The sequence below is a fragment of the Linepithema humile genome, chromosome 2 (assembly GCF_040581485.1).
Source record: "Linepithema humile isolate Giens D197 chromosome 2, Lhum_UNIL_v1.0, whole genome shotgun sequence".
In the NCBI taxonomy this organism is placed as follows: Eukaryota; Metazoa; Arthropoda; class Insecta; order Hymenoptera; family Formicidae; genus Linepithema; species Linepithema humile.
Window position 1 is genome coordinate 26513334 of NC_090129.1, and position 27191 is coordinate 26540524.

Genomic DNA, 27191 nt, shown 5'->3' on the forward strand with positions numbered 1-27191 from the left:
ATAGATTCACTCGACTGATATTACTATTTGCATGCAAGCTGAGACTATACGCGATCGGATTGACACCGTTACAGACGAATGATTTTGCTATCTTACTATATTACAAGAATATCTCAGATTTATACGACTTCGCATAAAGGAAAAAAATGCACAAGGCAGACAAGTTTTTCATCCAGACAAGTTTAGATATAGGAACTAAGAGATATTAATTAATCAATTATAATCTATTAATATATTATAATTGATTCTTAGTAGCTTAATGAAATAATATTTAAAAGAAAAGAAATATACATTTGTCGAAGCATGGAAAAAATTTGAGTTACATTCGGATTTAAATAAAAAAAAAACATCGCGAAAATAGTGTGAAAAAGATTGTGATTAAATTTAAAAATTATCAAAAAAGTATAATAAATAACTTTATTTAAATAATTAGATCAAGCTGGAAAATATCGGGAAAAAAGATCTGAAATTGTCGAAAAATTTTCCAAAAGTCTTTCTAAGTTATTCCCGGAAAAGATATGTACTCTCTTGATAAAACGGTATCAATTATCCTAGAAATCATTCAGTAAACTCTGGAAATTCTTTTTTTAATAAAAATAAAAATGAGATAAAGTAGGTAATTCAGCATTTATTGATTCACACCTCGATGTTTTCTTATTATAATATTTATAATAATAATCATCATCATCATAATCATTATAACTGTAATAATAATAATGATAATAATAATAATAAACTGTTATTCCGAATTATTGTACATCGATATATTATATTTCATATAATATCTATATCTCATATATATATATATATATATTCTATATCAATATTTATATTTATATTTATATATTTATAGATTTTTCTATTTACGTTTCCATTAGAGAATAGATTCTTAAAACTCTCTATACTTTATCACCTGCCGAGAATCAATTAACTCTGGCAACGAGAGAAGTCGAGAAAATTTTACTTGCCCCCTCCCTCCCCCCCCCCTCCCTCCCTCCCTCCCAAATACACCACCATCGAGCATCGTCATTTAATTTCCCTTTTTTAACATATTTTTTTTATTTTGTTGAAAGGATTCACCGAGAACCTGTCGAAAATTCACCTGGTGGTGATGTGTTCATCGAGAATTAGTTAATTAAAAGATAATTTCAAAATTAATTTTCGATATCAATTATCATTACTGACAACTAATTATTGTTCTTATAAGCAAATTTAATTAAGATGATTAGCAATTCCTGGTTGTCGAAAAAGATAAACTAAATTGAGATCATTATTACATTTTTGAATAATTTAAAAATAACTAATTGTAAATAATAATAATTAATATCGTAGATTAATGAGAAAAAATCTCACTACTTTCATTTTTTTTCTTATAGAATTCAATAATATCGCACTTTTATGACAAAAAAGGAGGAATTTATAATAAGAATGACTTAAGTCCACAATTTGTAAGATTCATTCTATAAATACGATTTCGCACTTAAAATAGGTCCTATAAATCATGGGCTTCTCGTATTTTTGACATATATGCATGATTGCAATAATAACCATAACAATGATAATCGTCAAAATATGCAACGCTAACAATGACAACGACAGCGATAAACCTCGCTTTTGTCATTTTCGCACACACGAGTGTGAAATTGACATATCTGTTATTTTTCGAATCAATTATCCAGAAACCGATATAATTTCAGAGAATTTGAAAAATTCGCAACAGAAACCATTTAGATATTTTACTTTCTTTGAGAAAATGTAATTGATTCCAATAATCCGTAATTTAGTTGTAATAATATATATGATATAAATCATACAATTATTACAACTAAATTATGTATTCGAATAATACGCCAAGTTATCCAAGTAGACAGAGACAGATCAATATCTTGTTTTCTTGATAAACTATTTTTTGTCTTTTTTTTGTCTTTTTAGTCCTTTCTTTAATCCAATGTACAAAATGTGAAGGAATCGAACGTGGTACAATTAGAAAAAGGGGGTACTTATACTTCGCGTAAAAATACATTAAAAATAATGACACATTTTTTATATCACTTCATATTAAAAAATTTACATTGTATATATAATTTATATCTAAAATCAAAAAATCTATATTTTTAGGCTTGGATTTCGAGAAATTCTATTCTAATATAATGGAAAATCTAATATAACACAGAATTTATACCGGTTTCTCGATTCGGCTTTAATTCGGAGCCTTAAATTCGAGCCTTCTCGCTAATTTTTAATATGTAATTTTCGATCGCACAATAATTAATTCAAGATTACAAGGAAAAAGTAAACACGATATGGTGCTATATGCAAAAGGACTAGACGCTACGTTGTTGTCGGAATTAGTAAGAAACAAGGACTGTTGTTGTTATTATTATTATTATTAATATTAATATCATTATTATTATTATTATTATTATTATTATTATTATTATTATTATTATTATTATTATTATTATTATGTCGAAAAAAGCATATCCGAAGAAACGTTTCTAGCGATCTTTTGTACTTTTTTGATTGAAGATTTGTTATAATTGCTCGCTTGTTCGCTAGAATTCGTCGTTAGATGTGTATGTGAGAGAGTGCGTGTGTATATCGAGTGTTGAATGCTAAACCTAATGCTTAAATGTATGTCCTATTCGTCTTTTTAATTTCTTCCTCATCGCTTCTTATAAAAGTTCGTATAGTGTTATCTATAATATTTAACACAAGTGTGAACCACACCTACGCGAAGAATTTAATACATTATTGTTGTTATCATTGGTATTAAATAATACATTAAATTCCGCGCATAAAAAAACCACATTTTTTTCACAGAGCATAAAGCGCAATTTTTGAAGTCCATTATTTTTTTTTTTCCTATCAACACACCGTTGGAGATGAGCGCTCTAGATCTGCGCGATCTCGATAGCTAAAAGGGGACAGATCGTTGTTCGTTTGTGTTCGGCTGTTTGGAGCCGCTCGGAGCAAAATGCAGCTCCGAGTTGTAACAAGTGAAACGACTTAAAGACGATTATATACGGAATTTGTTGACTTTTCTAGATTACTATCTTTAAGGATTGCGTCTCGGGTGTATCAGAACTCGTGTGATTATACAGGATGTCCACAGATGTTTTGGCTAAACAAGTTATGTTATTAAATTGAACATATTTTTACTTATATAGATAACTTATATAGATATATACATATATATTGCATTACATAAAACAACAATTTGTCCTCGAATACTTTTGTTGGAAAAAAATGTATATTAAAAACAAGAATTCGTTAATTATTTGCATTTATGAAACTAATTTACAAAAATCTTTTTATTTTCATTAAAAATTTGGATATCTAATCATTTTTAAGATACAAGTTATAGATGAAGATAAAGTTTTAATAGATAATTAACTTTCGAATAATTAATTTTAAGATAATTATCATATTAGTTAAAAGTTAATTATATAAAAATTATTGCTGTTTGAATTTTTTTCCTCACTGAAGAAGAATTAACCAAAAAATCCGCCGTTAAGGAACATCCTGTACTGTTGTCGTTCATCATAAAAGTGACATGACAAACGAATGTTCGAAAGTATACTTTTTCCGAACATTTTCGCAAAATTCCATAACATATTTTGCGAAAGAGAAAGATTTAAATACTTCCACTCTCCCGAGACTATATTTTTTACAAAATACACTATTTGTGAAAAAATGTTATTCAATATAGCCTAACAATTAAATTTCTATTATTATGCAAAACGATTCGATAATGTATAACAAACGACAATGCTCTCCACTTTCGCTCACCGTCACTGGCAATGAATTGTACAACATTTATACATAATATATTGTTTTAAAAAAACACACTTCCATACTTATATATAACATACACAACATTCATCACAAAAAATTAAATTCGTATTTTCTATCGACGTTCCATCATGGTAAAATAATTGTTGGATTTTTTAAACAAAAAAAAATACTTTTTCAGATTGCATTGTGTTACTATGTAATAAAAAAATTGAAAACTTTTTGCATATCTATAATGTTTTAATCGTAAAAAAAATATTTCAATAATGGCAATAATTCAATAATATTTTCATTTCAATTGAATATTATTAATTCAAAATTATTTCACTGTAGTCAATAATTAATTATTTGAATAATTATTGATTCCAAAATGTGTTTGGTACAGTTCATAAATTTTAAATGTCACAATTTTTATATACGCAAGTGAGATTAAGTGGCGATGTGACGTCTTCTACTTTTTAAACACATTGCCAGTGAATATGTATGGACGTAGTGATTGCTCTTCATCGAATTACTCATAAAGTACAGAATTCGTGTACAGTTTCTGTTTTATAACTCTAACTATCTTATAATTTTTGACCGAGAAAAACTTGTGAAAACGGAGACGCTTCTCATGTTAATCACATTTTTCTTTTGGAGTTATGGTACTACTCATCTTCGGTGTCACCGTCGCTACTATAATCCTGCAATGTGGGTGGTCTCGAGAATGGTGCCTCATTTGTTTGACTGTAATATTGAAATTTCTAAGAAATTATTATATTCTTCATTAATATTGATAAAAATATGTACCTTTAATATATTCACTAATTTATTTTATTTGTTTAATGACTTTTTATATTACAATTGTATTTCTAAAATACTTTCATATTACAATTGAGATCTCTTCATAGATCAATAAAATTTAAAACTACTTACGCTAATCTACGATAATAATTTAACCATTCTTCCAGCATCTGTGCAACAAGCAACGGTCTCTTGTGAAGCTTCTGCTGCGCTACAAGGATTCCACCTTCCGTCCTGCACACGTCCAACCATTCCTTGTAAATGGATTCTTCACGACCAATCTCATCGGCTGTGAGAAAGTGTATTGGCAGGAGCTTGTGCTCGCGATCCATCAGCGGCATAAAAGTGGTCTGCATCTGGATTTGCAGTTGTTCAAGTGGGCTGTTGTTGCCACTCACCACACTGTGGGACGCAAGGGGCGGTATTCTGGATGAGGCATAAGGCTCAATTGGCACTAACGCCGTGAAATGACCGCGAGTGTAGCCCAAAGCAATCGGCGAACGGATGCAGAAAGAAGGTTCCCATAGAAGCGGAAGGTAAACACCCTCGAATCTCGCATAGCCTACAGAAATGATAAAATTTATTTCTTAAATTTAAAAAAAAACCTTTACAATCTTTGAAAAATCATACGTTGTAAAATCTTTTATATAATCTTTACATGGAAATTTAAGAAATTGAGTTAATTTATTAAGTTTGCAAATTGATTATTAATTACCAGACAAGTAAAAACAAAAATATTTTTTGCTAAGTTTACCTATATCTTCACCGCGAAAGCTTTTAACATATTTAACCCCATATACGATAATGGGTCGTCTTAAAATGTGGGCGAGGGCGAATACATGCAATTGTTCTAATGCGCTTCCGGGCTGAGCGGCCGTTGCCAGTAAACTCTCCCAGTCTTCTTGCCATTGTGTTTCTTCTAAAGTGAAATCTAACATCCTAGCTGCCTGTGATGCTTCATATTCTCTCCAACGAGGATAAAAGCTGAAACAATATTTTATATATTATATTTCAAAAGATCAAGCAATCAAAGGATGTGACATTCTTAATTAACTGAATTGATTCATCAAAATTTTTCAATTATTGTCACTAATGTTGAATATTGGAATATTTTTATAACTGTTCTTATTATTTAATATTTTATTAATCTTTTAATTATTCTTTTAATTATTAGAGTTTATATATACCTATTGTTTTATTACTATTATTTCAAATTTCAATAGATATAAATATACATTCGCGTTAAATTATTAATTAAACATAAAGTTATATTAAGTACAAAAATTAAATCAATTGCAAAGCGCACTTACAACTGCCCTGCTTGTTGCAAAGTATCGGCAAGCGCTCTTCTTAGAGCGTTATCCCTATCGAAAACACCCCAAGTAGCCTGCATAGTAGAATCGAGGAGACAATCTCCGGCCGATCTGTTCCAGAGCGCATGCAAACGACTGCCTAACCGCTCAGTAATTTCTAAAGACCAATTTAAGGCCGGCGGTTCACCACCACCTCCCTCTAGTTGCTGTTGAGCTTCCTTATCTAATAATTCTTCTAACATTTGTTCTTGCACAATACTCGGTAAATCCTCAACCTTGAAATATATTTAGCAAGTTTAAATGCAAAAATAATACTTATATCTTTCTCTGTTTTTAGTAAGGTATAATATTGCGAATAATAAACATTTAAAAAATTCAAAGATTCGAGTTACTAGTTTAAATTGTAATATGCATTATAGTAACCTCGGCTGGCAACGCAAAAGTGGCCATATCAGTGACGAAGTAACAGGGAAACGAGCCTTTGCGTAAGCGTATACTATTGGTGACATGTCGACGAATCTGTACTGCGAGGTCCGGTGCGACGTAACTCGGTACCCTCTTAACTCCTGAGCCCGAACCTTCGATTTGTGATAGTAATGTAGCTAAAATATCTTCCCTTTGAAACCTATTGAAATCAAATTAAATTATAAAGATATGCAATCTATCAATAATGAGGGAAACTATATAATAAGAATATAGTTGATAAAATAATTAAATAAAATAACCATATATATATATATATATATATAGAAGACTATCCAAGGAATAAAAATCGCTTATTTTCTCTCTTTTCTTCACTTATTTAAATTGGTGAAGAATGTATTTGGTATTTTTATTTTAAAGTTTCACTTAATCTATTAATGTTAAGAAAATGTACACATTAATGATTATTGTTTATTGCTAAAGCTATTGATTTAAATGATTTACCTAATAGCCAAGTGCACCAAAGTGTGCCCAACGTCAAACGCGCTGCTTCTATTGAGGAGTAAGACCTCAGAATGCGTCAATTGGCGAGCAGGATCACCGCCACTCGCCAGGTAAGCTTCGACGGGGGTGTTATCACCTTCAACGATACCGAGACAAGCATTTAGCCAACACCAATCGGTATGACGTCTCAATTGCTTCAATCGGCGCTCGTAATCACAATTATTTGGAGATTGAGGAGTCGATAGACTGTCATTCCGGCTGTCTGCATATCTGTGTGGACCTCTAAAAAAATTGCATAATACAAAAAAATATATAATACTCATGAAATATACAAGAGAAAATATACGATCGATACGTAAATAATAATTTAGTCACCTCCTTCCTATCGCTAAATTATCCTCCCTTTGCGTTTGATGAATGTAGGGTGCATGCGGAGGTGATGGCAGACCCCGTTGACTATGCTCCCTCTCGGGACTTGGTAAAATTACTCCCACATTCCCTTGTGTTCCCTTATCCTTCTTATCTTTTTCTTTTGGATGACCACACATAACGCACTTGGTTGCTTTGGGCCAGTTTTCATAAGTACACGCATGACAAGACCATTTCTCCGGATTCATATTATACAATTTTTCTGGATGAAGATTAATCGGCGAGGGATTTAACTGAGAATTCGATCCCGAATTTGGTGGCCCGTCGGCTAATCGCAGCGGCGCTAAATGTTCGTGCAAATTTGACGCTAATGAATTGACGGACTGATTCATTGGTTTTCGGTTGCCACATTGAACGCAACGCGTTGCGTTTTGATAATTAAGATAAGTGCACATGTTGCAGGCCCACTTTCCTGCGGAAGGCAGATTCTGACTGTAATTTTGCGAGATAAAGTTGTCAGTAGGGCTTATTTGAGGCACGGGACCAGAAGCGACGTTGGAGGAGCCTCTTTGAGGACTGGGATCTCGAAGACGGTAAATATCTTCGCCAAGAAGTGGCTTGGCACCTCTGCACATGGTACATTTTAAAGAAGAGGGCCAGTTTTCATAAGTGCAGTATTCGCAGGTCCATTTCTGCTCTGTTTCTTCAAGTCTGCTGCTCATCTTCACCGGATGAAGATTAATCGATGAAGGTTTTGGTCTCTTCGCTGCAAAGGATGCAGTACTTTTGTCGATGTAGAAGAAGATATTGAGTTGAAAGATGACACTGTAATATGCACTGAACATTAAATATTCTAAATATTCCGATCCAATTTTCTATGCCTTGCCACGCATGATCTATTAGGAGATTTGTGTCCAAGTTTGGTTTATACGGTCCAGTTTACGCTATGTGATCAACATCGTGTCTGACTGTTGTAAAACAAAATTGCTAAACTTGTGCTAATGTAGACATTGATGGAAGAATCTGAAAACAAACAAAAATATTTACACAAAATGTTTTATAAGAGAGTTATGAATATATAGTAGAAAATATTGTATAAAATAAAAATTATTACAAGAATAAATGTACTTTGTTGAGCTTCGTGTACAATATGTAAAATTAACTAACATTTAAAGCAAAAAAGAGAAGAGAAAGTGCAGAATAAATGAAGAAGATATAACCAACACAAACATAATTAACAAGATATAAAACTATCAATAAATATAAACTGATCAATATTGAATGTCCTTTGTAGGACTAAGTATGTGTTGATATCTGTTATCTCTGATTGTTTTGTAATTTACATGTAATTTACATGTGACACAAGTTCTCAGGACAACATAATGAAGTGGAAAAATGGTAAGTTGTGTCCATTTTATTATAGATATAACTTCTTACATTTTCTGTGCATAAATAACACAAGTCTGTTTATCACAGCTTTAGCTCTTCTTCCTTTCTCTTTCCACTTAATATGTATTTATTTTATTTCAAAAACCATTAAACAAGAAAAAATAGTCAAATTAGGAAGACTTAAATATATAAAAATTATACTAATGAAAATATTAGAAAGTAGAAAGGTCAGAAATGTACAAAGTGCAATTGAAAACAAACAGATATTACGATTATAAAAAATATTACGAACATTAAAATACGAAATGCCTTCGAATATGATGTACTTTTGGCAACCATACTTAACACATTATTTCAGCGTCTCAAATTTGAATATTGAGAGAAAGAGAGAAAAAGAAAGAAAAAGCTATATATAAACACAAATTATTTAAACTTGAAATGCCTATCTACTTAGTTACATTTCGTGAAGTCGGAAAACACGTAATATCGCGTGGCCGACTGATCTCTCATTCGCTTCCTCAACATCGACGAATACTTTTTGTCGAGAATTTAACTTGCCAAAACGAGAAATGCTCATCTTCGTCAAAAATCTGCCCAGCACAAGAGAAAAATCACGAAATACCGAAAGTTGAAGTTGTTCTATTTTCAGGTGGTCAAGAGGTGTGCTACTAGGATTAGTAGTAACATTGATGTTATCCAAAATCACCTTGGAATTTCGCCTGCCGAAAACTATCGTCGCACTTGACTATCCTCCATGAGAAATTTTTCGAATTGATACTATTCAGTCGACTCATGAACTATTCATGCTCCAGCGTGTTCAGCTTTCAGATACTCAGCACTCGTATTCGAAACGGAGGTTAGTTGTATACACACGTATGTGCCTGTACACACACACATATACACATACATACATATAATACACTAATTTCACGAACGCGAAAATATTCTAAATCACGCGACACTTTCCTCCCGCGAAATGACTCGAGGATGACGACGATAACGTAGAATCGGAACACGAGACGCGACGAAGAGAAGGACGGGTGACGGAGAGTCTCTCGTCTCGATGAAGACACGACAGAAGACACGAGAAGTGCGAGTCGCCGTTACGGTAGGCCGCGCGTCACGACATCGTCTACGAAGCTTTGCGCGCGCTCACGACGTGCTGCACCGCTCGTCTCTCGTGATGCTGGTGAACTGCTGCGCGAATACGACGACGACGATCTCGCTCGCTAGTTGCGGAAGTGGGTTTTGACAGTCATCCGCAAACAGACGGATGCCAGTGTTGCCAACCGCTGTTCTACCATTGTTTCGCATACCATAAGAGTATATCCAGATAACTTGCATAAGCGCGTAAGCACATGCATAAGAATATGGATTGGTCCATAACAAGATGCATAAGGAAATGGACCAATCCAATTCTTTGTGCATATGCTTATGCGCTATGCAAGTTTCTTTGGATATACCTTTATGTCACGGCAGTATGCGCGCTAACCTAAAATTTCAACGTGTGGTAAATAATTTGAAGAATAAAATTCAAAACACTTTATTTAAAAAAAATATTTGTCAAAAGTGCACGCTGTTGAACAACGTTGTAGAATTAAATAACAGAAATAGGTAGAAGTATAAGTTAAAAATTGTGTGTCAAAAAATCTGAATTCAGATTGAAGACACCGCATTTTTTTATTTGAGCACTTAACCTATCAAAAGAAGGAGAGAAAGTGTGAGCAGCAACTAATCACATTTGGTTCACTTTTGCGTTCTTTTCTTTGTGCATCACAATAATTGGAAAGAGTTGATTATCGATTATTTTAACAATTTCGAGGATTAGCGTAAGGTAATCCCAAAACTCTGCATGTTTTCAATGCCTGTCTCGTTACAAAAACTGTTAATGAAATTGTCGATAAATAATTTCGTTAGGAAAATAAGATTTAACAATTTTGCTTGGCTTTTATTATTTATACGAATAAAAATATTACACTGCTGCCAACTGGTTTGTCCAACTTCCATCACGCGAGTCTATTGTAACCTTAAAATGCGTCTTATCCTCGTTCTTATTCACGTCCTTTTTCGTTTTTTTTTCTTTTACAGGAATTAAGTTTATGATAACAGTTTGAAGGACAGCTTTTCATTTTTTATGTTGTCTTGATATATAATAAAATATTCATTTTTGAAAATGTCAGAAAACAAATAGCATAACCAGCTGTTCACGCGCTGACGATTCGACTGCTTTTGTAAACTTGTAAACAATATTCACAAATTAAATTCGCACGCAATGTCTTTCACCTTTATTAATGATTTTGCAGTAAATTTTGTCGAAACTGAAGAAACTCGGAACCTCACCTCACGAAAAACTCGAGTTGCAATTGACGAAACTACTTTTTATTTATAAATATCTCAGACTTACTGCCAAATAGGACCATATAGTCTAAACATTTATCCTTGACATTTCGTCAACGAGATCGCGAGATTGTTTCGGAACTTGTTGGCAAGATATTGCGAAAACCGAAACGCCAAACTCATTCGTCCAGAAAGGTAATTTGGTTTTAAATTACATCCTAAGAATTAACACATTAATGACTCGGCCAATAAAAACATTTTATAATTTTCCCCTTTTCAATGTCAGAATTATCTATATATATTTTATTTCAAATGTATGTGTGTGTTGTGTAGCATGACATACTGAAAAGAACACATCTCATATGTGTCGTCTGCTTGCAATACTCGTGACGTCATACGGACAATCAGCTGAGACATATCAATTACATTGATCTTTTATCGATGAAAAGATTTTAAGAGGAAACTTATCGAATTATACTTTGGAAAATTTGCAATGACGAAAATGGACGAAATGATGATTCGAGTGCTGTACGGAAGCGAGACCGGAACCGCACAAGACGTCGCTGAACAGATCTGGAAAAGCGCCAAAAGGTTTTGTATTGTTCCCCTCTATTACATGAACTTCTCTCCCCTTTTGACACGCAAATGCTATTCTTGTATTTTTAAATGATCTTCAAACAGATGTGATTCAAACTTGTATTTTTAACATCACTTGTCTTTCCTATATAGGTTTTTTATGAACATATGAACATATGATTTTTATTCTAGCTGACAATATTCGTCAGAAAAGATCTATGATAAAAATGCATCTTTTTACTGTATTTTAATTTAAAAAATGAATAATTTTAAAACTTAGTAAATATACATATAATATATCCACTTACAACTTCACAGAAAAAAATTACGAAGTACTGTATCGTCTCTGGATGACTACAACATTCAAAATCTTTCTTCAGAAGAATTAATTGTCTTTATTGTTTCAACCACTGGACAAGGAGATCCTCCAGTCAACATGAAACAATTCTGGAGGCATTTATTACGCAAGAATCTTCCAACAAATCTTCTCCAGAACCTAAAATATGGTGTACTTGGTTTAGGTGATAGTTCCTATTCAAAATTCAACTTTGCTGCGAAGAAATTAAACAAACGTCTTGCGCAATTGGGTGGAAATGAATTATTACCCATTGGACTTGCTGATGATCAGCATAATCTAGGAATTGATGCTGTGGTTGATCCATGGATCAGAAAATTGTGGGAAGAAATTGCAAACATTTTTAACGTTTCTATAGAAGACGAAATTGACGAAGAAAATTTGATAATTGAAAGGTATAATATTTCGATAATAGAAATTGATCAATCAAATTCAATAACTATTGACAAACAATCAATAGATAGTTTATATCATTCAAATACTAATATTTATGCACATGAAATACTTGTAAATAGCAAAGTTAAAATAGGAACAATGGTTGAAAATATAAGAACCACCACGGAAGATCATTTTCAAGATGTTAGATTAATAAAAATTCAGGGAAATGATATTAGATATAATCCTGGAGATGTTATCTATATCAGACCAAAAAATTCTATGGAACAAATAAAACGTTTCTTTGATATACTCTATGAACACAATATAAAACTATTTCCAAACACAATAATTAAAGTATCAGAGAAAGAAATCAAGATTCCATTTGTTTTAAATCAAACTTTAATTCTGGGAGAGATCGTTGAACAGTATTGGGATCTGAATTTCAAGCCACGGAGATCTACTATGCATCTTTTATCTCTTATTAGTGAAAATGAGCTGGAAAAGGAAAAATTGTGCGAATTTGCTAGTCCAGTTGGCCAGGAAGAACTTTATGATTACGTAAATAGACCGAGGAGAAACATTTTGGAGGTTCTTGCAGATTTCCCTCACACCACCAGTAAAATGAACATTCAATTGTTGTTCGAAATCATGTCTCCCATAAAGCCACGTCCTTATAGCATCGCCTCTAGTTCAAAAGCTACTCCAAATAGTATACAAATTTTGGTAGCAATAGTTAAGTATAAAACTAGATTGATGGAACCAAGATTTGGTTTGTGTTCAAAGTGGCTGGCAAGTTTAAAAACTAACGATAAAGTGATATTTTGGTTACAAAAGGGAACTTTTCAGTTTAAAGATAATAAACCGATGATCTTGATTGGTCCTGGAACCGGAGTGGCTCCATTTAGATCTTTGCTTTTGGAAAAAGCAATGGAGGGAGAAAATTTGATGGAATATATCTTGTTTTTTGGCTGTAGAAATAAGGATAAGGATTATCACTGTAGAGATGATTTTGAACGTTTATCAAAAGAGAATAATTTGAAAGTGTTCTGCGCATTTTCCAGAGACCAGAATCGTAAAATGTAAGTCACTTGCTTAATTACACAAATTATTTATAATTATATTTCAATCAAAAAGTACAAAATTTATAAAACAAAAATATAAAATTGTGACGGTTGTTCAAAAAATTATATTATAAATATTAATTATTTTTAGAATCATGTATGCAACATAAATCTGAACTTTCGCATCGCAAAGGTTTTGTAAATCATTATTTTTGTTTTTTTCCAATATTAATTATGTTTAATGTTGTTTTCAGATATGTGCAACATGTTATCCATCAGCAAAGAGAACTATGTTGGCAGTTTTTACAGAATAACGGCGGTGTTTATTTAGCAGGGAATTCTAAAAACATGCCGGATGATGTGCGCAACGAATTTGTGAATTTGGTAAAAGAAATTGGTAAGATGACAAAGGAGCAAGCAGAAGAATTCATTAAGCATCTGGAGAAGAACAATCAATATCAAACTGAGACTTGGAGTTAATAAAATATACAAAATCATAAAGGCTGTGCTTTTTTAGGAAAACATTAATAGGTAAAATAACAAATAATATGGTTGAAACAAGGAAAAATGTTTAATACAATCATCATATTTTTATGGTGTTTTACATATTGTAAGCATAAGTGATTTCTTTTTACGCTATAATACAAATATCGACAAGCTTAATAATAAATCAAAAAATACAATTTTTTATTTAATTGTTTAGGTCTTGTGTTATTTGGGGCTTTCTTCAGTGAAGAAAAAAATTAAGTCATACAAAAAAATCATAAAAAGGAATCTACATGTACATTATTCACATATGATTAGCAGCCATATTGCTCTTTACTATTATGGACAATTTCTAATTAGCGACTTCGTGAAAACGGTACATTTTGTTTCATGCAATCATAAATTAAAACGAACAGACTCATTGTGCTACTTTTACTGACTTTTACTCCAAATCTTTTCAGATGTGTAACTCTCGTGAGTACTCGGCGCGTTTCGGTACTTTTCGCTACGCGAGGCGTGCAACACTAATGTAAGCTATCTCGATGAACTCTCAACCCTTCGCAACCTAACCTGACTAAAATACTGTTCAGAAACATGGTACGACCGTTCGCGTGCCGCCGTCTTGCAGTGCTCTCCGTATCACGAATGATCTCAACTCAACTTAGTCGCTAACCGCAGCATTTTTTGTTCTTTTTTTTCTTTTTCAACGTGAAAAAGAAAGAAAGTACAAGAAGCAAACAAAACACTCGAAGCGTAAACGTCGACCGATGGACATTGGCACGTGATTTTTTTCTCACCACGCATCATCCTTTCCGGACGGTCCATTAACGTCGATCACCAACAATAACTTTAGTAAATCACCCATCGAGTAGTCAAGTTGGAGACGAGCAGCGCAAAAAGATCGTCCGGTATAAGGTCTGTCTCTCCTTAGCACACCTTATTTAGCTTACCTTTCCATCTATCTTCTTTCAAATGTATTTTCCTATATAATGTGTATCCGACCTCTCGATTATTACATCACAATATATGTAAAAAAGCTATATTTAGGTGAAAAAAGAATATTTTGCAATTTAAGATAATAGTTTATTTATATTATTTAGTATTTCTATTAATGTAGTATATACTCAGTCTTCCAATTCTTATATCTAATATCTTATATAAAATATTTGATTTCGTAATTTGTAGCTTAAAAAATGTTTGTATTTTTATTTTAATTCTAATATATTAATACTGTTTCTACTTAACCTATTTAATCTACTCAAAGAATATTGATATTGGGTGTAACCGGTCTCCTCCTTATTGCTTTACAAAATCTAGGTCACTTTTATGTAAAAAAAACATTAGTTTATATTTAATTTAAATTTGAATCTATTTATTATTACAGGATATTTTATATATAAAGAGTTTAGAATTTTTTTTAAATGTTTATTTTCAAATTTTTACGTTAATATATCGATATATTTCTCAATATTTTTAACGATGATAAAAATTATTTAGAATTTATAAAACTGATGTATAGCGTTACATATTTAAAAAATTAAAATATTTGAACATTTTTATAATTTAAGAATTAATTTTGCATGTATTGTGACACTTTGTAGCAATTTTTGCGATATATCGTCTAGATTTTATGATAATTCCATGTAAGGTATTATTATACACTCCACTAAAAAAAAGATATTTTAAATGAAAATATTATTGTAGGAAAGTACAGAGAATGCAGATAAATTTATGCTCTTTCTGGATCAATCGTCAGGAGATTTAAAGTCGTCGCAGTCAGTACTGAAGTCATCATTAAAGTTAGTAGCATTTGAAGACTTTTGACGAAAAAAAGAGAAAAGATGGCGGGCACTTACACGAAGAAGGAGTTTGGCGCTGGGCCTGAAGAGCAGACCCTGTTGAAAGACTCAAACGGAACTCGTATCGTGCCTGCGAAAGGTAATGGGACACTCACGTCCGTTATTGTAGCTATAGGGAATGCAGCAGTTTTCTTGGAATCACTTTTTCGTCGTTTTATTTTCCCACTATATGTATCTGACCAAACCAGTCTGTAGAAGAGGCTTTCATGCTGTGGATGCAGTATCCTTGGCATTGGTAGTGAAGTATTTGTGAATCCAACATCGGTCCGTAGTTTGTTGCGACTTTGATTTTATTAAAAGCCTATACTTTGTGTACTTCAATATTTTTAATATAAACTTTAATTACATAGTAATATGATAATGAAAATTAGACAGACTGGTTTGTTTGTAACAATTTATAATTTTGGTGATTGATATATAATTTGCATGTTTTACCGTTTAAATTTATTTTTTTTTATTGAATTTCAAATAATTTTAAGTGGATTTAAAGTTTAAATAAATTTCAAATAATGCAGAAGAAATTTTTAACTTTTGTATAGTATATTATATTATTTTGTACATACTGATATCATGTTTATTTATTTATAATACACAAATCGATTTATTTGTAATTAATTTAATAATTAATTATATATAATAATTTAATAATGAATTACAAATAAACTACATTTTTTCTAAACATTCTTTGGAAATTTTCCCGATTATTATTTGCATACATTATCTTACTCTATTTTAGTCACTTAAAGTCTGATAAGATGTTTGGAAGATAAATATTCATATGTTTTTGTTTGTTATCTGCGCTGTAGAATACTATTACAATTAATGCTGTATAATTACTATTAATTATTTATAATAGTGAAAAAATATCGAATTTTATTATAATGGATCTTAGACATATTATTTTATATACATTATATATAAATATATTTAGAAGTATAAATTATGCGCAACAATAAGCGATATAGCGATGTTAAAGTATTTTATTGCCATTTATACAAGAGTCATATTCTGCACATGTGAAGATTTTATGTTGCTGATTTAGCTGAATAAATGCGCGAGCTGCTTTACCGCAGTCATTGACTGAGTGTTAAAAAAGTGAGACGAATTGAAACAGTGTTTCTATTTTCCATAGGCAATCAATAAAAATTGTTATCAGTGATAATTTATTAGCAGTTTTAATATCTTGTATTATATTGTATAAATTTTCTATTCTTGTATAAATTTCAGTTTTAATATCTTGTAATTAAAATCAAAATTCTGATAACATATTTGTCACATGTATTACATACGAATGTGATTTTATCACATTGATTATCATACTTTTGTGTAAATTATTATTAATATTTTATTTACACGTATCGTGGTCTTAGACTGCATCAATTGATCTTAATAGATCAATTCATTGCGACATTCCATTATAGCGGCTGTCCCACAATTATCTTTCTATTCCAATCAGCTATTTGTCTCACTTATCTCTTTGTGTCAATTGTGCATCAAAATTTTTCTTTATGTGTACGTTAGAACTACATCAATTCGAATATATTGTGATTATTAAAGGAATTGTTCTGTTAGAATTACCAATAGTAATACTGATAGACAGATTTAATGTTTGCAAATATAAAGCATTACATAAATTTTTAAGATTGATGATTAAATTCACATTGTAGGTTCCGAACCTGTACGTCTTTCGCCGGGCTGGGAAGGCACGGGCAGGCCTGATGACGAGTTGAATTTTAAAGGCGTCACAATGGATCAAGCAGATCTTGAATTGAACCCTCCTAAGGATAGGTACAGTTATATTTATTTAATAATTATCGATTTTACCAACAATTTGAAATAACATTATTTTATATTCTATTTTAGATTAAATATAGTATTTTACATACTGGTACTTCATGGAATTGGTGCCTTGATGCCATGGAATATGTTCATAACAGCTAAAGATGTAAATCAAACATCACAATTAATAATAATTCTAGTTAAAATTATAATGCAATTTATATATAAAACTATATTTTGCAGTATTTTGTCAGCTATAAATTGTCTAAAGAGTACACTGGTATAGATACAAACTATGCGACGAATTTTCTCGCATATCTAGGATTCGCATCACAAGTGCCGAATCTGATATTTAATTGGCTGAACGTATTTTTACAATTTGGGTACGTATATCGAATGCATTTTGCAATGAAAAGATTGTACAATTTTTTAGTAATTATATCTGTATTAATATTAAATTAAATATTAAAAATAAAAATATAACTTGCAAATAACAGTAGCTTTCTAAATAATTCTGTGGTTTGCTAAAAAGATACTTTTGACTTTTCAGAGGCAATTTAACGACGCGCATTGTATGGAGTATTTTCATGCTGGTCTTGATATTCGTCTTTACTGTCGTCTTGGCAATGACTGATAGTTCTGGCTGGCCTGGAGTGTTTTTCTGGATCACTATGGTATCTGTTGTTATATTAAACAGTGAGTAAACACCATACGTTTATGATTTCATAATATTTAAAGAAAAATTTTTATCACACACTTAAAACTTTATGCAAAATCCTCTTTTATTATTAATTTCTTAATATTAATAACTGTTACACACGTATGAAATTATGTTAAACCAAATTACAAATTAATAATTTAGTTGTTATATTGAAAAAAAATTATATATTGAAATTATGTCATTGATTATGATTATTAATCATTAAGTGATACTTTGATCATACATAATACATTGGAAATTTATGTTTAGTTGCAAATGGCATTTACCAAAACTCCGTGTTTGGAATGGCAGCGAAATTGCCTATAAAGTACACAGGTGCCGTCGTCTTAGGCTCGGTGAATACCAACATTAATTATATCCGATAAAAAAAAGTTTGTTGCATAATATATAAATATGTTATTTGTTATCTGTTATCTGTTTTTAGAATATCAGTGGTACATTAACAGCCGTAATAAATTTCCTTGCTCAAATAGTAGCGCCAAATGCGCGTACCGCCGCTATATATTACTTCATTACGGCTTTATTCGTTCTTCTGGCTTGCTTCGATACATACTTCGCACTTCCAATTAATGTAAGATTTCATATTTATCTTCTTTAACTCTTACTTGGCGATGATTATGCTTCTCGAGACAATCGAGTTAATTGCGCAATATAAGTACTTGGTCTCTTTAGGAAGAAAAAAGATATATAAATTTATAGAAATGATTACTATCGGATTATTTATTTTTTGATTGTTTGATATTGTGATTCATATTTTAATGGATCGTATATGTAAAAAACTAGCGTATTATTTCGTGGAAACTTATTAATTATTAAGAGTTCTGGTTTTATTTCTAATAGTTCTAAAGTTCCTGATAGATTAAGCAAATAGTTCCGGTCGTAAATCATAGAAAATGGTTCTGGTCGTAAGAAAAGACGCTAAATTTACACACACGTATGGATCAAGATTGATCTGGTTAGAATTAATGTGCAATGCGATAAACTAGCTAATTATTATATTAAAACTTCATAATTTAATAAATTGAATTTTAGAGATTTTATCGGTATCACGAACTAATTCATCAGAAAGAAGCGAATAAAAGACAATTGGAGAACAGTTCAAGGGGAAATCAGAGACCACCTTATTGGACAGTATTCAAAGGATGTTTCCCCCAATGTTTCAACACGTTTTTAGTCTTTTTTGTGACTCTTGCACTTTTCCCATCTGTTCAGTCTGATATAACATATTCAGACAAGGATTTTATAATTCCAAATGAATATTATAGCAGCGTCATGTGCTTCTTAACATTTAATATTACTGCCATGCTTGGAAGTACAATTGCGTCATTTGTTCAATGGGTATGTAGGATCCAATTTTATATATTACATTGAATGTGTCATTTTATATGTTATATAGTGTTATTTTCATTTTTATTATTATGATTTTATTATATATATAGTACCAATACAATTAATGTATATATATACATATAGCATTTATATTTCTTATCGTTTATTATTATTATCATCTTATCGTCTTTTCATATTATTATATAATCTATTAGTAAAACTTAATTATTTATTTTTTACACAGCCCAGCAAAAAGTATCTGGTGATTCCAGTAGTTTTGCGACTTGCTTATATACCGTTGTTTTTATTATGCAACTATCAGCCGGCTCGCACAACAAGAATATTACCTATACTCATCAATGATGATCGGATATATTGGGTCATAGCTATTACTATGGGCCTTAGCAGTGGCTACTTGTCATCATTATCAATGATGTACTGCCCCAGGTAAACATAGTTAATAAAAGAGGACAAACAATAAAAAAATGCAAAAAATTTTCATATAATATTATAATACGCAATACATAGTGAAAAAAGGATTAGAAAATATAAAAATTACATGTCAAAAGTAATATATATATTATTATATCAATATATAAGAATATAAAAATATACAATATATGCAATATGATCATATTTAATACTATATAAATATAAAAATATAAAACTTTGTATTTAGAATGGTGGACTCACAGCATGCCTCAACAGCTGGCATGTTCGGAGCAGCATCTTTAATCACGGGAATCTTTACGGGAATCTTGTTTTCTATGGTGATGCCGAGTCTCGTGGCAAGCGTGACGTTTTAATTGTTTAAAGATGCAGTTTAGCATCGCGAAATGCTTATATCTACTCAGAAGACGGAAACACGATTGAAGATTAAGGGTACATAGTTTATCTTCTCTAGTTATAAACTAAAATGATGAAACAACAATTGATGAACACGAAGAAAAAACAATCAAGAAGAAAAAATATAAAATGTTACTTCTGAGAACAACTTGGAAAAAAAGAAATAAGAAGATGAACATCGCTTATTTTAACTCGAATAAGATAAGTTAATTTGCTTATATATATATATATATGATAAATACATACACATATATCTAATCGTACAATTCTTTAAATTACACTATAACGACTAAGCTTTTAATTAAGTAAAAGCCACTTGAAGTAATGCGTGTTTTTTATAAGCGTGTGATTTGGAGTTTTTATTGATTGATAATTTTTAATATCCCGTTAATAGGAAAAATAGTCAACGTAAGTTAAAGTGCATTAATGATCCAGAATGATCGTTTTACAACAGATATGTATAGGAAATGTCGGTATTCATGGTTTTATGAGAATTATAGAAAAACTAATTCTATTACATTACTACTGCCCTTATTAATAAAACCGGACCAATAAGCCTTATTAAAAAAAATTTTAAAAAAAAGAGAAAGAAAATGATACAGTACTCCGTTCTTCACATTATTTAAGTAGAAACTGCTAAATTTATCAAAAAGATCACATATTGAGATTTGTACAACGTTCGTTATGCGTTTAGCACAATTGTTTTTTTTATTTATTGACGACATATTTAAAATGTAGAATTATCATCGCTCTTTCATCTAGTACTAAACGTGTAACGAAAATACCTCTTAATAGATAAGCATTACATGTTTAAATAGAGTTTATGCTAAAGTTGCCACACTAAAGTTTTGTGCAAAGAGAATATTTCTTTTCTTCTAAATTTCGGCCATAAAATATGTGCAATAAGAAAAGGATAATTTTAAAAGCGATTTTTTAAAATAACAATTGTGACAAAAATTCTGTAAATTAAACAGTTACTGTTTTATTTAATGTAAATTGTAATGTAAATTTAATGTAAATTATATAAAATCCAAATCAACAAACGAAAATATGTTAGGATCTTTATTAAGTCGACAAAGTGTTCCGCAAATAATACAAAATAGAAGGCCAAGTCTAGTAATTTCTTCACATCATAATTGACAAAGTATAGCAGAATCTCATATAATTCTCATATTTATTATAGTCTCATTATAAATTTCCATATTATTTTTAGTGTTATAATTTCTGTAATTATGGTTGTGTTTGTTAATATTTTTTAGTGCTTTGTTTAATACTCTTACTGGATAATATATTCAATATACAATTGTATAATATATACTCATGAAAAATTATTATCTCGATTTTTCAAGGTTGTAATTAATCGAATATAATTTTCCCAAAACCAAATTTTTCTTATTTATATTTTACAACACACTGCCAATAGATTTGATAGCAATTTGTTTGTCAATAGATTAAATAGATTTTATTGTGTTTTCGTAAATCTGTTTCATAATACTTGAAATAAGTTATACTACGTCAAGAGAAATGATGTAGGAGAATCAAGATTGTTGGCCATTCGATTGATACTAGTCTTCTTATAATTCTGATACAAATTTTCTATCTTATTTATGGATTTACTGAGTGACAACTTTAGAAATTGAAAATAGTTACAACTTTTCTTTATATGGCTATGATTTTATTTTAGATTACCTACACAATCTTTCATATTTTTTGCCATATGTATACTTATTTTGTATGTTATTTATGTTTTTAATTACACACATTAACCATTAAAATCATGATTGTTTTATTCATCATTTTACATAATCGTTATTAACTTGTACAAAGCACAATATTCTTCCACAAAGCCATATCTGGATAATCTTTTACAATTGTTACAATTACAATACACATTGCTTTATGCAACATTTAATATAAAGATAACATATGAATGTTAATGTCTGAAAAATTAACATTATAGGTTTTTAAAAACAGGTTTTTAATGTTTTTTGAAGCTTATGATATGTCACAATTATATTAATTATTATTGTTATAAATTGAACTGTCTTTTATCTTTATGTCGAAATTGCTTTAACATAATTTTATAAGATTTGTATTGTATAGCATTTGTATTGCATTACATTAATATTTAGTACAGAGTAACCTTAAGATTTTGATTGAGAACAATTGAAAACACGTTTTCAATTTTGTATTTTTGTATAAGAATTTTATATCCAGGTTTTGTGCTCGATATATACTGAATGTTCCTAAAATGTTGGATTAAATTTTATCATTCTATTTAGTATATCCACTTCATTAAATTGACTTATTAATTCTATTCTCTCTCTCTCTCTCTCTCTCTCACTCTCTGTTAATCATGTTGATAAAAAAAATATGAAAATATAAGCCTGTAATTAGAATGTGGTCATATAATTTGTTCAAATATTTTACGAACATTCTGTATATGATGATAGGATATATTTATAGCAAGAGTACGTGTTTTACTTGATCCACGTATACACGTGCATTTTTAATTATGCTAAAGTGTAAGCTCTAAAACTCATCCATTATCTCTATTAACTTACTATGCATAATGATAATCAATCATACTATCTTTCATTAGTTCTCAATTTAGCCTCTACTAATCGATAAACGAGACAAGTTATACTATAAATGCATTTGAAAGAAAAGAATTTTCTTACTACCATGCAGTGATTCTAGGAAACGTTAAAAAATTACATTAATTTGATATTATTATCAGTGATTTTCTTATTATAATACAATGAACAATGATCTCTAGAGATAGAGATACGGTTATAAAATAATAATTTTTTTTTCATAGAATCACTGTGTTGCTAATAAAAGAGTATGTCTTTCTATTTATAACTTTATAAAAAAAATTCAAGGAATTTCTTACCTTGGTCGTTATCTCAGCAGATTGACAAAAATGATAATGATTCTAAAATACATTTTGAATTCCTACAAGGACAATCCTCCATATAAAGCAATGCAGACAATAAATAATTGAGGGAATTTGATAAATAATCCAATAAAATCGGAAGACTCATTGAATTTAAAGAAGAGAAAAAAAGAAGAAATTAATAGGGTAGATGGAATATTTTTATATGGATTCACACAGTCACACGAATAAATTTTATTCGACGAATTGTTTCGCGCATATCGTTTAGATTGTAGGCAATCTCTATTGATAAAGTTCACGCATTAATATTACACACTATATATAAGATTTAAATGCGCATTTTCTCATTTCTACATAGAAATGAGAGATACATCTCTTTAAGCAAATTCATGAAAATCTATTTGATACATTATCATTGCAAAAAGTTTTATCATTTCTGTATTGAAATGTATGCATATTCATGAAATATTTATACAAATACAGGGTCATCGAAATGCAAATACATCTAAAATATCTCAGACTTTCTTTCAATTATAGATTCATCTCAGATCTATGTAAAATAAATATTATTAAAAAATTATAAAAAATACAATTTTTTACGTTATTTTTTTCAATAATATTACATCACTAAACAAATTTTATTTAAAAAAGTGAAACTAATGAAATCCATTATTCTCATCATTAATTTTCAATATTAGATTTTCATTTTTAACATTTACGATAATATTTTAACGTTTCGACAAAAGCAGATATCTTTTCATTTAAAATCTATTATATGCGATCAGTAAAAGGTACCAGTTCTGATATACCCTGTATATGTAAAAGTCAAAAACCTTGTAAGAAATTCATGGTTGCGTCTTATATGAATAATTAGATTTAAAAAATTGTTTGAATCGTTCAATTTATTGTAGAAAAGATGTTAAATAAATGAATAAGGACTATCTAATCCATTAACAAATTTTCAATATTAATCTCATGAAAGTATGCAATAGCAAATTACAATAATGGCACACATATATAAAAAAAATAATGCAAAAATTCAACATTACTTACTGATTTGATAGAACTTACATTACCCCAAAAGATAACGAACAGTTACATTATAAATATGTACAAAATTTCTATAAAGTTTTAAATTTTCCAATCTTCACATTAAATTCTAAAATTTTCGTTGCAATAAAATTTATAATGAAAAACTTCACACATTTGAGTTTGTATTTCTTATAATTGCTTATACTTCTTACACAGGATGGATATAAATAAATAGATACATAATTTTGTTTTAAAATTAATGTTATTTCATCCATTAATTATATCCAACTATTATTAAATAACGAAACGATTAGAGCAAAGAGTGGGCCATAAGCATTAAACATATAGTACAATGTATGTATATATATATATATATATACTGTGTCAATAGTATGAAAGTTTACATAACATAAACTTTCTCGATTTTCTTATACGGAAATACTTCTTTGGTCTTTGGACAGATTACTGTGCCGTTGTTTTCTTGAGCCATTTTTTCTAATGCCTATAATGATTATAAATGCAAACATATGTTAAATAAATACAATTATACATTCTCTCGTAAATACATCATAAAGAAAATTAACATAATAAATTATTATATATAATTAAAATTTTGTCAAGGACATATTAACCATTGAAAACAACTTTATATTTATAATTAGTATATAACACATATATATATCTACTAATATACATAATTTTTTTAACTTCAATTACTTTAATACTTAGAAATATTAATTGCTTTTACTTACTTGTTCGCCATATACATATCCATTAGGCATCATCATTGGCTGATTATATTCATTTAGTGGTTTCCCGCTTATGCTACAAACCAGCCGTGATTGAGAACAATGAGCAAAAGGTAGTGGCGCGGCCAATTTATTCAATGCTTCATTACAAACTGGACAGCTATGATTTCGGCCTTCTTTATTCGCGCTATAGCACTGAGGAGTTTTGAGAGCCGACAAGCCAGCCTGCAAAGCCACTGTAAAAACACTCTGGCTCGCTAACTGAAACAATCTGTAGTTTTCTTGTCGAAATGTTTCGATCAGTTTATCCCATCTGCAAGGAAAGTTTTTCTGAATTATTATTATTATTTATAGAAATCTAGTTACTATATGCCATTCTATATATAGAGTGAAGTTAACTATTATTTTTATTAAAATATATATGAATCAAACAAATTTTTATAACATTCTATTTTTTTATTTCATTGTTTCTTGCTCCTCTCTCTCTTATGATTCTTGTAATTCCTTTCTAATGAATTAACCATAATTATGAGTATTTAAAAATATAAGTAGCCAAACCTCTTTTCATCCAACAGATCCTTGTAAGGACTCAGGTATGCGTGAGCCGGGAAAGCCAATTGACCCATACAATACTGAATCTCTTGCAGCTGGTAGTCATCATAATTGGCAAAGTATTTTCGAGCATGTTTTACCGCATCGAGCCGTCTGTCAGTTCTTACTAATTCAATAAATTCCTGCACGCGCAAATTAAACTCCATTGTGCTACCCAGTTTTCTTAGTTTTGATCGGTTGTCGTGGCACCAACCTATGCATCTCGCAGTTTCATGATTGGCTAAAGATTTCTCCACTTCTCTTGATACCATAAATACATCTATAACAGAAAACATAGAAGATATTGAATTGAGAATTTATAAAAACTCTGTGATTAAAAAATAAAAAAAATAATTTCTTGAGTTTCTATTTTCACTTTAGAATATTTATTAAGATCTTGTATTTCTCTAACTTGTTATTTTATGGAATTTGTTTTATTGAATTTTTACTGCAATATATTTATGTATTATATAACGTAATTTTAATTTAATAATTACATAATCTAATGATATTTGACTCTTCTTTGCCATTTTCCTAAATTTTTACTTCAATTTATATAGTTAAATACATCTACACATTTTTCTGTATTTCTAAACGTTAATGTTGTATATTAATTAGTTATATTTCAAACAATGTACCAATATTTGTTAGCTCTCTAAGCTCGCTGCTATCTGCCAATTTAGTTGCCGTTTTGTAATATCCTTTACGAAGAAAATATTCTACTAGCATTCTGTCCAATCTCTGTCGTCTCCACTGATTGACAGCACTCGGAGAGGTATTAGCATGTTCCTTTAAGTGATCCAATCTTCTTTTGCACACCATGCCTGCTTGTAATTCCTCAGCTATAGATTCTTGAGCTTTGCGTTTTAAAACTTGAAGTCTGGCAACTACACCGCCAAGTAATTTGGTTATTTCTCCACTGGCTACATAAGATCCATCAGTTTTGAAACTTTTTTCAAGTTCATTAGATACTGCTTGTACATGTGATACTTCTCTATCAAGAGTCTTCTGAGCAGAGCGAAACTTCTTGTTCAAAAGTTCATATGGAACCTGTATTTTAAAAATACATTATCAACCATAAAAGCAAATTTTGACAAACATGTAATTATTTAAAAAATTGTATACCTTAAAAGATTATTGTCTATTTTATATATATGTGACAAATCTGTAGGATGTACGATTTGTATGTAATATGCAATAATATTTTTAAATGAATAAACAGTTTCCAACAACACCTTATCATGCCATAACGAGTATAAAAACTGTAAAAACTGCAAGAAAAAGATAAATGTTTACCTTCAATGTGGGATGTTCGAGACTTTTTACGTCTGACATGTTGGTTAACTGCTCAGGATTGTGACAAAGAAATACACGATGGAGTACACGATGAGATGATTAATGATCTAATTGCTTGTCAATTATTATATTGCACTGACATTCATGTCAATATTAATATGGTATAAAGGATTGGACGAAGAAATCAATAACAATAATACGAAGAATAATGATTTGAAAAATTCACATCACTCAAGTTCACCTTCGATTCACTTTTCAGTCATGTCACTTTGTTTACGCGTAATTTTAGAGTATCTAGTATCATCAGATTAATATAGATGG

General features: G+C 30.1%; 3 protein-coding genes across 8 annotated transcripts; 1 reads left to right on the forward strand and 2 right to left on the reverse strand.

Moving 5' to 3' along the window:
* Positions 1-608: 608 nt before the first annotated feature.
* LOC105667899 (ubiquitin thioesterase trabid-like) lies at positions 609-9842 on the reverse strand. 3 transcript variants are annotated; one of them, XM_012360015.2, is made up of 8 exons: positions 9283-9842; positions 7194-8210; positions 6819-7100; positions 6315-6516; positions 5889-6166; positions 5333-5562; positions 4711-5140; positions 609-4521 (listed from the first exon to the last, which is right to left on the reverse strand). In XM_012360015.2, the coding sequence occupies exons 2-8, from the start codon at positions 8030-8032 to the stop codon at positions 4443-4445; spliced, it is 2340 nt and encodes a 779-aa protein (XP_012215438.2). In that variant the 5' UTR covers positions 8033-8210; positions 9283-9842; the 3' UTR covers positions 609-4442. The 3 variants fall into 3 exon arrangements, with proteins under 3 accessions (XP_012215438.2, XP_067205552.1, XP_067205550.1); XM_067349451.1 differs by lacking the exon at positions 9283-9842 and adding an exon at positions 9135-9270; XM_067349449.1 differs by lacking the exon at positions 9283-9842 and adding an exon at positions 9035-9259.
* A 196-nt stretch (positions 9843-10038) lies between these two features.
* LOC105667875 (NADPH-dependent diflavin oxidoreductase 1) lies at positions 10039-24148 on the forward strand. 4 transcript variants are annotated; one of them, XM_067349455.1, is made up of 13 exons: positions 10039-11108; positions 11247-11504; positions 11808-13301; positions 13538-13620; positions 17299-17416; positions 17492-17573; positions 17651-17790; positions 17958-18103; positions 18378-18463; positions 18553-18699; positions 19161-19466; positions 19702-19904; positions 20137-24148. In XM_067349455.1, exons 2-13 carry the CDS (start codon positions 11407-11409, stop codon positions 20261-20263), a joined length of 3030 nt encoding a protein of 1009 aa, XP_067205556.1. In that variant the 5' UTR covers positions 10039-11108; positions 11247-11406; the 3' UTR covers positions 20264-24148. The 4 variants fall into 4 exon arrangements, with proteins under 4 accessions (XP_067205556.1, XP_067205554.1, XP_012215394.1 ...); XM_067349453.1 differs by lacking the exons at positions 10039-11108; positions 11247-11504; positions 11808-13301; positions 13538-13620 and adding exons at positions 13759-13893; positions 13987-14145; positions 14231-14684; positions 15474-16007 and having other exon boundaries at positions 17296-17416; XM_012359971.2 differs by lacking the exons at positions 10039-11108; positions 11247-11504; positions 11808-13301; positions 13538-13620 and adding exons at positions 13759-13893; positions 13987-14145; positions 14231-14684; positions 15474-15707 and having other exon boundaries at positions 17296-17416.
* A 259-nt stretch (positions 24149-24407) lies between these two features.
* On the reverse strand, positions 24408-27160 carry Kaz (Katazuke). The gene is made up of 5 exons (XM_012359881.2): positions 26871-27160; positions 26213-26624; positions 25542-25854; positions 24987-25296; positions 24408-24736 (listed from the first exon to the last, which is right to left on the reverse strand). The coding sequence occupies exons 1-5, from the start codon at positions 26907-26909 to the stop codon at positions 24635-24637; spliced, it is 1176 nt and encodes a 391-aa protein (XP_012215304.1). The 5' UTR covers positions 26910-27160; the 3' UTR covers positions 24408-24634.
* Between the last annotated feature and the right edge of the window lie 31 nt (positions 27161-27191).

What these genes read in the sequence shown, in the direction of transcription:
- LOC105667899 (XM_012360015.2), bottom strand. Translation starts at nt 8,032, where the DNA reads ATGTTCAGTGCATATTACAGTGTCATCTTTCAACTCAATATCTTCTTC. An exon ending in CTTTCGCGGTGAAGATATAG is followed by an intron (nt 5,141 to 5,332) that starts GTAAACTTAGCA and finishes TCATTTCTGTAG; the next exon opens with GCTATGCGAGATTCGAGGGT. An exon ending in AATTATTATCGTAGATTAGC is followed by an intron (nt 4,522 to 4,710) that starts GTAAGTAGTTTT and finishes TCAATATTACAG; the next exon opens with TCAAACAAATGAGGCACCAT.
- LOC105667875 (XM_067349455.1), top strand. Translation starts at nt 11,407, where the DNA reads ATGACGAAAATGGACGAAATGATGATTCGAGTGCTGTACGGAAGCGAG. An exon ending in CGGTGTTTATTTAGCAGGGA is followed by an intron (nt 13,621 to 17,298) that starts ATTCTAAAAACA and finishes ACATTGTAGGTT; the next exon opens with CCGAACCTGTACGTCTTTCG. An exon ending in ACTTCGCACTTCCAATTAAT is followed by an intron (nt 18,700 to 19,160) that starts GTAAGATTTCAT and finishes ATTGAATTTTAG; the next exon opens with AGATTTTATCGGTATCACGA.
- Kaz (XM_012359881.2), bottom strand. Translation starts at nt 26,909, where the DNA reads ATGTCAGACGTAAAAAGTCTCGAACATCCCACATTGAAG. An exon ending in GATCTGTTGGATGAAAAGAG is followed by an intron (nt 25,297 to 25,541) that starts GTTTGGCTACTT and finishes CTTTCCTTGCAG; the next exon opens with ATGGGATAAACTGATCGAAA. An exon ending in GATATGTATATGGCGAACAA is followed by an intron (nt 24,737 to 24,986) that starts GTAAGTAAAAGC and finishes TAATCATTATAG; the next exon opens with GCATTAGAAAAAATGGCTCA.